Below are 10,136 nucleotides of genomic sequence, written 5' to 3'. Positions count from 1 at the left end.
ACCACGCCCCTAACAGAGCATCTTAGAGGGAAGGGCCCCTCCAGGCCGCTATCGAGCACCCACCCTCCGCCAGCGAAACCACACCAACCTGCCCTGAGCTCTGCTCTGTCCACATCCTTCCCGGGACAGAACGGCCCCAGGCCAAAAGGAGAAAGAGATGTGGGTGCGAATCCGCCCTCTGCAGAGGATCTGGTGTCTGGTGGCCGAAGCCAGTGCCCTGACCTGGCCAGGTCTGCAGCTCCAGCGGCGGTGCCGCTGCGTGGGGCGCTGGTTTTATTTTTATTTTAAAATCATCCAGGAAAAAGCACCTCCAGGTTAAAACAAAAACAAAAACAAAAAACAAAAAAAAAAAAGGAAAGTGGAGGGAGTTGGGAGTTGGGGAGCCGCGGGGAACCTCGGCCTGGGCGGTCCAGGAGTGCCTAGGGAATGCACTCCGGGCGGCCCCGTACGTCCCCATTCGGGACGGAGATTTTTCGGACAACTGAGAACGAGAGAAAGGGAAGCCTCCCTTTGGGAGCAGGGCCTCCCACCCTCACCTTTCCTTGTCTCCTCCCGGCCTCGGCAGCTCCCCGACCAGCCGGCTAGTCCGGTCGGTCTCTCGCTTTAGCTCTGGACTACACCCCCGGGACGCCCCGCGGGGCGACAGCCACCGGATGCCCTGCGACCCGGCCAGGTCAGGGGAGGGGGGGAAGGGCAGGTGGGCGGTCCGCGCTGCGCACCCGACCTCTCTCGTCGAGCCCACCCCTTTGCCTTGGAAAGCAGCAAAGAGCGGAAAACCGAGACGCCTCTCTTGGCCTTCTGGGTTGGGGGCGCCTGGATTGCACAGCCACCCCAAGTAGGGCGCCCGTCTCGGGAGAAATCAACGTGCAGGAATATTCTCTCATGTCCACGGGCGTTTACGGGACGTGCGGCCAGGAGGTCTGGCGCTGTGGTGGCACCTACACTCGGGCCACACGTCGAAAGGTGACACTGAGTGACATTGGGCTGACCTGCCACTCTCTCCCAGGGAAACTCGCTCCTGGCGTGCCGAGCGAACGATGCGCGCTCCCCGGGCGCAGGCAGAAGTCCTGACGACCCAGGGGCGCAGGGACGCGGAGTCCCACCAGGCGTGGGGGTCTCCGGGGATTGCCTTAACGAGGAACTGGATCTCTCTGATCCAGTCTCAGATATCCTCTGTAGAAAACACTGCCCAAGGCTGACATCTTTGGGGGACTCTGATGTTCGCCCCAAGCAAACTCTTCCTGGAATAGGCTACCACTGTGGAGAACGGGTTGAGACATCGTCTCCACTTTTTATTTTATTTTATATCTATAAATAGAAGAAGAAACTCATGGTCCTTAATCAGCCAGGTAAAGAGAACCATCTCACCGGCCTGCACCCCAGTCCCTCCCCGGCTCTGCGCAGCCCCAGAGCCCGCGAAACTTGGCGCATGCCAAGGGCTCCGCGCCGGTGCCTAGGCGCCCGCGTGGAAGCCGAAGAGGGGTTGGCTGCCTCCGCTGGGGAAACGGAGCCCGGCGCCGGCCCCGGGCGCGGCAAAAGGCTCGGAGAGGGGGGGAAGGGGGGAGCGGGAGCGGATTCCAGGCCTCGGTTTCCCCAGACCGCCCCTTGGGATCCCCTGGCACCTCGGAGTCTTCGCTCTCATGAGACCGACGCGGACCCCCAAAGCGCCCTCCGCCGTGTGCCCCGGCCCCTTGCCCCTCCTCGCCTCCATCCAACGGACGACCCTGGCGCGTCCAAGTCTAGACGCTCTGGCTAACACCGGGCCGGCAGCCTCAGTTTCCTGATCTGTAACCTGGACGCGCAGAGCGGGCTCCTTTCCCTGTGGCTCTGAGCTCCTCAGATCCGGGACTGCCAGCGTCTGCCTCGGTCGGGGCCACCCGGGAATGTCACTTCGAAGCGAATGGAGCTCCTGAATGGATGGGGGTGGTTAGGGCAGTGGGCACCAAGAGGTCTCTGCAGATCAGGACCGAGCCACTAGCGCCCACGCGCCAGACTGGGCCTGCCCCTGGACAGCCAGGCTGTCTTGGCCCCGGGGGTTCCCCATGGATCTCCTCGGGTCTGTGCGCAACAGCGCACCTCGGTTGCGCTTCTACAGCCAGGTCCCGCATAGACGCGCACACACCTCACGAGCTCCCCAGCCTGGGCTGCCCAGAGGTGGATGAGCAGAGGGAGCAACATCGAGGAAGAATCCCCCCCAGAGACGAATCTCAGCAGCAAAGCCCCCCGCGCGCGCGCCCCAGGCCCCGCGCCTAGCCGCCGCCAGCACCGGTTTCCCCGCAGCGTCTCGGAGTTAGAGACCGTTTCTGGGCTTTTGGCGCCCCCTCTGGATGCAGCTGGACATTGCAGCCCGTTTCCAGCTACGTGCCCTAAGTTTTCAAAAAGATACAAGTTGGCTCGCATCAAACCCACAGAAAACGTAGACGGCATGGCAGTTTCTGATTTTAAATGCTACAGATTGCATCCCTGAGCACGGGATTTCCCTAAAGGGGTATTTGTGGATGCGCCTATGTGCCTTAACGGATATTTCTTGAAACAGTCCAAAGCATCTTAAGGTCACTGTTTACCTTCGCTGCCTGGATGCCGATGGACACGGTAACTGCCATAAAAGACCACTCAGTGCGGACGTTCCGGCTCAAGCAGCCGCGCGCGCGGGCCCAGGGCCGCCTCCTAGATCAGGTGCCTGTGAGCCACACGGTGCCACGCACGAATGCCCTCTCCGCAGGGCGCAGACCTCTCGGGGCTCCCTCTGGTCCTCCAAGAGAGGGTGTTTTCCTGCACTTTTGGCAGAGAATCACAGAGCAACGAACAACTCGCAAGCTAAGGCATGGAGGTCTCTTGCGCCGGTAAACAAGCTGTAGGGTCCTGGAGACATGCAACCCCAGTTACGTGCGTTAAAAATGATAATAATAAAAATACTGCTGAACATGGTTGCACCTTACCACCTTCCCTCTAACGTCTTCGAAAGAAAACGAGATTTTTTAGAATTCTGCAGGCAAAACATTCTTTTAAGTCCTTCAATGGTGTCTGCACCTCTCAGATTAGAAGAGAAGGGGGGAAACCCAGATCTGCTGCGAGGCGGGTCGATTCACCATCACAGGCATTTCATCCGAGGCGAACTTTTGCAAGCGCGTCAAGGAGAGATGGGGGTGGGTGAATTTAAAATTAACAGTTTTCCATGGTTGTGTGCATGTATGTGTGATCCTGCAAGCATGAACCCCGCAGGCAACCAAGACTCCCCCACCCCACCCCATCTCAAAACAGATAAGTCTGCACTTAATCCAACCTGCCTGGCTTTAGGCGGTGCGTGTGCACACAGATCACACCTGAAATGCATAAGAGACGCCTCCCCCTCTCCCCAGAACTCCCGGCCGCGCGCGGGTCTGCAAGGGACCAGCTAAGGTCACAGCCGCCGGCGCTTCGCCGCTCCAGGTGCTCCGCAGAGACGGGCGAGAGCGGGCAGTCGGGCCGGGGAAGAGTGGTCCGCGCGGGGCCCAACTGTGTGGCCTTTTACAAAGCCAGCCCGTGACCGACGCTCTCCCAAAAGTCGGTCTCCGAAAGCCAGCGCGGTTGGCAAAGTTTGCGGGAGCAGCTGCAGCCGCCGCCGCCTCTGACTCGGCCGCGCCGGTGAGGAGCGCAGCGTCAACACAGTCGCCCAAAGGCTCAGAAGCTTAGGCGGGGAGAGGGGCCAGGGGTCCCTGGGAGGACTTGTAGGAGTTCAAGGTCGGGGGTGGCTCGGAGAGGCCGCGGCAGCGCGAGGCTACAGCGTCCCGGCCGCCGCCGCCGCCGCCGCCTCCCGCCCTGGCGGGGACGTAGCTTCGGTTTCCATTGATTCCCCGTGCAGGGGCGCAGCAGAATCCCCCCCAGCCGCGCGGGCCCCGGCGAAGCGGAGCATGTTAATCTCTTTATATGGATTATTACCGAGGAACAGCGGGCGTTGAGTCACCAAAACATTTGCTTCCCAAGACCATTTCTAAGCACTTTTGGAGGCGGGCAGGCAGGCTCCAGGCGCGCAAACCCGGCTGCGCAGGAAGGAGCGACTGCTTTTCGAACACTGCGAACTCCGGTGAAGTCCTCCGGACCGCAGAGAGAACAAGGGGAAGGGAGTTATCAGGGGTGAGCGGGCCGTGGCTCCTAGTCTAGACACACGCGCGCGCACAGGCACACACGCGCAAACTACCCGCGCGGAGAAAGGCCCCCGACATGCTGACATTCCGAGAGTGCGGCAAACTTACACACTTGGACGTCCCGGGTCCCCCGCCTTCCCCGCGGCACCCCCACCACCACCCCCCACCACCACCATCCACCCTTGGGCTGCGCTCCCTTCCCCTCCCCTCCCGTCTCGTCACCCAGCCCAGTACCACCATCCTTCTCCTCCCCTATACCCCGGCCCAATCAGCTGCCTGCCAACCCCGAGACTGCCGCGCTGTGATTGGCCGGGCGTCCCTAAGGTGAGTGGGTGTATTTATTAAAGCGACCCCGGGCTGGGAGTTGGAGAGCAGAGAGCGGAGCTCGAAACCGACTGGCAACTTCGGCGGCGCAGCGACTTGCCAAGTTCACCCCGGGAGCTTTTTCTTTGTAGGAGGAGAAGAGAAGGGGTGCAAGCGCCCCCGCTTTTGCGCTCTCTTCCTCTCCTCCTCCTCCCCTCCAGCTCGCCTCACTTCCCCCGCCCCGACTTTGGAGCGGGCAGCCGCGGACTGGTCACCCCGCGCCTCCCCCGGTGCTCGCCGCCGCAGCCGGGAGACGCGCCAGCCTCCCCGGGAGCCGCTCGCTCCGCGTCCGGGCAGCCGAAGGGAGAGGAGCCCGCGCCTCGAGTCCCCGAGCCGCCGCGGCTTCTCGCCTTTCCCGGCCACCCGCCCCCTGCCCCGGGCCCGCGTATGAATCTCCTGGACCCCTTCATGAAGATGACCGACGAGCAGGAGAAGGGCCTGTCCGGCGCCCCCAGCCCCACCATGTCCGAGGACTCGGCGGGCTCGCCCTGCCCGTCGGGCTCCGGCTCCGACACCGAGAATACACGGCCCCAGGAGAACACGTTCCCCAAGGGCGAGCCGGACCTCAAGAAGGAGAGCGAAGAGGACAAGTTCCCCGTGTGCATCCGCGAGGCGGTCAGCCAGGTGCTCAAGGGCTACGACTGGACGCTGGTGCCCATGCCCGTGCGCGTCAACGGCTCCAGCAAGAACAAGCCCCACGTCAAGCGGCCCATGAACGCCTTCATGGTGTGGGCGCAGGCGGCGCGCAGGAAGCTGGCCGACCAGTACCCGCACCTGCACAACGCCGAGCTCAGCAAGACCCTCGGGAAGCTCTGGAGGTAGGGCCCGGCGGGGGGCGGCGCGGGGTCGGGGGTGGGGGGCGCTGGCCGAGGCCACCTCTGCTCGCCCCGCCTTCCAGCGGTCCGGGAGTTGCGGTGCGGGGAGCGGCCGAGGCGGAGGAGGCGGGCGCAGGGAGGAGGGATTGGTGTGCGGCGGGCGAGGAGAAACTTTGGCTCGGAGTCCGACCAACTTCTTGGAGTGCCCTCGGGGGCGGCGCGGGGAGGGGGTGGCCAGTGGAAGAGGTGGGGGGGGGAGATAGCCGGAGGGCGGGAGCGGCCTGCTAGGAGACCCCAGGGCGGCGCGGGGGAGTTTCGTGCCCTCGGGCACCCCACATCCACGGAGTTGGGGTTGTAGGGGGGAGGGGGTGCAGGAGAAGACCCCTGGCAGGGACGGGGAAGGCAGGGGGTGGAGGCTACTGGACACAGATGAGGCCTCGGGGAGGCCTTTGGAAAGTTTGCAAAGGGTGTTGGGACGCGCAGGGGGCTACATGCAGTAGCAAAGGCGTTTAGAGCCGCTGCAGTGGGGCTGCCGTTTTCGTCTCCAGGGTTTCCAAACTAGGGGAAGGGGAGGGGGCGGGGCGGGGAGTGACCGCCACTCGGGTCGCACTACCCGAACTGAGCCTTTTTTTTTTTTAAGTAAAGTTATGAGCGGAGGCTGGGACGAGGAAGATGGGGGCTTGCGCGCGGGGAGCCCAGCGCTCGGAGTCACCCCCTGGGCCCCGCCGGCCTGACAGCTTGGCGGCGGGCTTCACTGACCCCTCCCCTCTTTCTCTCTGCGCCCCCCTCCCCACCCGGCCCCCACAGACTGCTGAACGAGAGCGAGAAGCGGCCCTTCGTGGAGGAGGCGGAGCGGCTGCGTGTGCAGCACAAGAAAGACCACCCGGACTACAAGTACCAGCCGCGGCGGAGGAAGTCGGTGAAGAACGGGCAGGCGGAGGCCGAGGAGGCCACGGAGCAGACGCACATCTCGCCCAACGCCATCTTCAAGGCGCTGCAGGCCGACTCGCCGCACTCCTCGTCCGGCATGAGCGAGGTCCATTCCCCCGGCGAGCACTCGGGTGAGCGCGCCTGGGCCCCACCTGGCTCAGCTCCAGGCTCTCGCCGGGGAGCCTCTGCCTGGGCACTGGGGAAGGCGCCACCGCCCCGGGCGCGAAGTCTCGCCCCTCTCCTCGCCCAGGGCCCCCCCCCAAACCCCCTGCGGGCGCGCGCGCGTGTGTGCACGCACACCGCCAACTCAGACTTCTAAGTTTTTATTGCTAGGTGAAATGCCTTTACAGCTTTTAGGAGATCTATGATGCCTCCTTCTGTCTGACCCCCGCCCCCAAAAGCACACACAAGGCTCTCCTACAAGTAGCAATTTGGTCTACTTCCGGACCCTGGTGGGCGTAGGGGGCGGGGACCCTCCCCTGATGGAAGGAGGTTGCGGGTGTGCAGCGGCGCGTCCATCAACTGGCCAAGAGGGAGCGCATCGGGGTGGGGGGTGGGGTCCCAAGACCGGGACCTTGTCTCAGCCTTGCTTGATTTTTCCGGTGCTTTTTTTCTCTCTCGGTGTGCGCAGGACAATCCCAGGGTCCGCCGACCCCACCCACCACTCCCAAGACCGACGTGCAGCCGGGCAAGGCTGACCTGAAGCGAGAGGGGCGCCCCCTGCCCGAGGGGGGCCGGCAGCCCCCCATCGACTTCCGCGACGTGGACATCGGCGAGCTGAGCAGCGACGTCATCTCCAACATCGAGACCTTCGACGTCAACGAGTTCGACCAGTACCTGCCGCCCAATGGCCACCCGGGGGTGCCGGCCACGCACGGCCAGGTCACCTACACCGGCAGCTACGGCATCAGCAGCGCCGCCGCGACCCCCGCGGGCGCGGGCCACGTGTGGATGTCCAAGCAGCAGGCGCCCCCGCCGCCGCCGCCCCCGCAGCAGCAGCCGCCCCCGCAGGCGCCCCCGCAGGCCCCGCAGGCGCCCCCGCAGCCGCAGCAGGCGCCCCCGCAGCCGCAGCCGGCGCCCCCGCAGCCGCAGCAGGCGCACACCCTGACCACGCTGAGCAGCGAGCCGGGCCAGGCGCAGCGAACGCACATCAAGACGGAGCAGCTGAGCCCCAGCCACTACAGCGAGCCGCAGCACTCGCCGCAGCAGATCGCCTACAGCCCCTTCAACCTCCCGCACTACAGCCCCTCGTACCCGCCCATCACGCGCTCGCAGTTCGACTACGCGGAGCACCAGAACTCGGGGTCCTACTACAGCCACGCGGCCAGCCAGGGCTCCAGCCTCTATTCCACCTTCACCTACATGAGCCCCGCCCAGCGCCCCATGTACACCCCCATCGCCGACACCTCCGGGGTGCCTTCCATCCCGCAGACCCACAGCCCGCAGCACTGGGAGCAGCCGGTGTACACACAGCTCACCAGACCTTGAGACGGCCTTGTGCGTTGGGCGCCGTGGGCCCAGAAGAGCCTCAAAGTGACCGAAGAAACAGCCAGCCAGCCAGCCAGCATTTCCTTTGGACCGCTTGTTCCCCACCCTCCCCACCTCTCTTACCTCTCTCATTCTCTCATTCCTTAAAGACATTGAAGCTGAAGGCAACTGGTACCCAACTTCCAAGACAGAAACCCTTGTAAGCTGTCCAGTGGCCAGGCCACCCCGGGGCTGGGTGGACCAGCGAGCGGAGTGGAAGAGAGACTGGATTCGCGCAGCCGCCTTCCGAGCAAGCGAGCAAGAAGCGTGGTGGAGAAACGCGTGACCCCTTTGCTCAATCTCTCTGCCTGTTTTTTTTTTTTTTTTTTTTGACTTTGTAATTATTTTTTAGCAGTGATTAAAGAAAAAAAAGTCCTCTGTGAGGAATATTCTCTATTTTAAATATTTTTAGTATGTACTGTGTATGATTCATTACCGTTTTGAGGGGATTTATACATATTTTTAGATAAAAACAAATTAAATGCTCTTATTTTTCCAACAGCTAAACTACTCGTAGTTGAACAGTGTGCCCTAGCTTTTCTCGCAGAGTATTTTTGTACAGATTTGCTTTCTCTTACAAAAAGGAAAAGAAAAAAAAAAGCCTGTCGTCCTATTAACCTACAAAGAGAAAAGTGATAGTTTGTGTGGTGGGATCCATTTGGCAGGGGGGTGGGGTGATGAGCTTTGCTGAATTCCTCAGGCTTTCCGGTACAAGGAGGAGCTGCCTTAAAAAGATGAATAAAGGCCTTATTTTGCAACTAGGAGAGAGTAGGCAATAGTGTAGAGGACGCATTTGGTAAGCTTTATCCTATATATATTATATATATTTTTTAAACAAGAGAAAGTTACCTTGAGCCTTAAACACCGAGCTGCTGCAGAATGCTTGCGCTCTCGCAGTGCGATTCCTCCTGCCTTTGGTGGTTTGCTGCGGTCTTAAGAAAGGAGCAAAAAGGCAGGCGACGGCGACAGATCCTGTTTTGGGGGAGTGTTTTAGCAGCCAGTGTGTGCCCCCTGTGCCCAGGCCCCAGGTGGCATCCAGATGGAGTGTGCCAGACTGTTGTCACCTGTCCCTCTCTGAACGCCAGCAGTTAACCAACACATTCCACATGCTAAAATTATTTATTTTGTAAGGAGAGGTTTTAATTAAAAAAAAAAAACTTCCTTTTTTTTTAAATTTACTTTCTTTAAAATAGGTTGTTGGAACCTTCTTCAGAGGGTATGGTCAACCATTGTTAAGTTATGTTCTTAACTGTAACCAGTTTTTTTTTATTTATCTCTTTAATCTTTTTTTATTATTAAAAGCAAGTTTCTTTGGATTCCTTGTCCTTGATCTGTACAAATGCCTTTCGTCCGTCCTATTTTTTTTCTTTGTTGTTTTTGTTGAAAACAAACTGGAAACGTGTTTCTCTTTTTTTGTACAAATGAGAGATTGCAAATGTAGTGTATCACTGAGTCATTTGCAGTGTTTTCTGCCACAGATCTGTGGGCTGCCTCAATTGTGCGCGTGTTGTGACACACAACAATGCAGGTGTCACCCATATTCCCGCGTGTTCTCTCCCAGAGAGGGGTGGATTCAGGGGGAATCGGCCCCTGACAACCCTGATTCCTAATGACTGCTGAGGCTAGAGTGTTTGAGGATTGCTTTTTAAAAAAGACAGCAAACTTTTTTTTTATTTAAAAAAAGATATATTAACAGTTTTAGAAGTCAGTAGAATAAAATCTTAAAAGCACTCTTATAATATGGCATCTTTCAATTTCTGTATAAAAGCAGATCTTTTTTTAAAAAAATATTTCTGTAACTTAAGAAACCTGGCATTTAAATCATATTTTGTCTTTAGGTAAGGTTCGCTTTGTGTTTGTGTTTTGTTTTGCTTATTTCTCCTCCAAACCTTTTGCTCTGTCTGTGAAACTTACCTTTCCTTCCTTCTTTTTCTTTTGTATATTATTGTTTACAATAAATATACATTGCATTAAAAAGAAAAACGGCCCTGTGCATTTTTACGCCGCCTCCCCTGGTCCCAAGGATGATGTGACGAACTGGACACAGAGATTATTCTGTGCTCATGGCTGTGACACTTTCGTTCTCTCGTGTGCTCCTTTTTAAGTGTCAGTCCTCAAACTGACACCGAAGAAAAGACCCTGTGTGCACCCCCCTCCCCCCCCCCAGAATCTTACCTGGAGAAACCCTGAAAAGTGCCATTCCCATAGATGGCAGGGAGCGTCACCACTCTGGTTTGAACAACCTCATGCTTCAGGGCAAAGTCTGTTCCCTTGTGGAGGTCAGTGGGAATACGGGACCAGAAATCAGCCTCTGGTCCCCCAGGGGATAGGGCAGACTCAGGAAAAGAACAGCGAAGTCCATGCAAATGGAAGAGGA

The 10,136-nt window shown here is 59.1% G+C and overlaps 1 protein-coding gene across 1 annotated transcript; it reads left to right on the top strand.

Annotated features, from left to right (window-relative positions):
• Positions 1 to 4,482: 4,482 nt before the first annotated feature.
• Positions 4,483 to 9,742, top strand: SOX9 (SRY-box transcription factor 9). Its single transcript, XM_051825911.3, has 3 exons — positions 4,483 to 5,305; positions 6,110 to 6,363; positions 6,864 to 9,742. The coding sequence occupies exons 1-3, from the start codon at positions 4,875 to 4,877 to the stop codon at positions 7,718 to 7,720; spliced, it is 1,542 nt and encodes a 513-aa protein (XP_051681871.1). The 5' UTR covers positions 4,483 to 4,874; the 3' UTR covers positions 7,721 to 9,742.
• The last annotated feature ends 394 nt before the right edge of the window (positions 9,743 to 10,136 follow it).

This window comes from Oryctolagus cuniculus, chromosome 17 (assembly GCF_051225735.1).
Source record: "Oryctolagus cuniculus isolate XC-2025 breed Fujian yellow rabbit chromosome 17, ASM5122573v1, whole genome shotgun sequence".
Lineage (NCBI taxonomy): Eukaryota > Metazoa > Chordata > Mammalia > Lagomorpha > Leporidae > Oryctolagus > Oryctolagus cuniculus.
This window is presented reverse-complemented; position numbering and strand designations above follow the sequence as displayed.

Coding starts and splice junctions, on each gene's coding strand:
- SOX9 (XM_051825911.3), top strand. CDS start 4,875: ATGAATCTCCTGGACCCCTTCATGAAGATGACCGACGAGCAGGAGAAG. Junction 5,306..6,109: donor ACCCTCGGGAAGCTCTGGAG/GTAGGGCCCGGC, acceptor CGGCCCCCACAG/ACTGCTGAACGAGAGCGAGA. Junction 6,364..6,863: donor TTCCCCCGGCGAGCACTCGG/GTGAGCGCGCCT, acceptor CGGTGTGCGCAG/GACAATCCCAGGGTCCGCCG.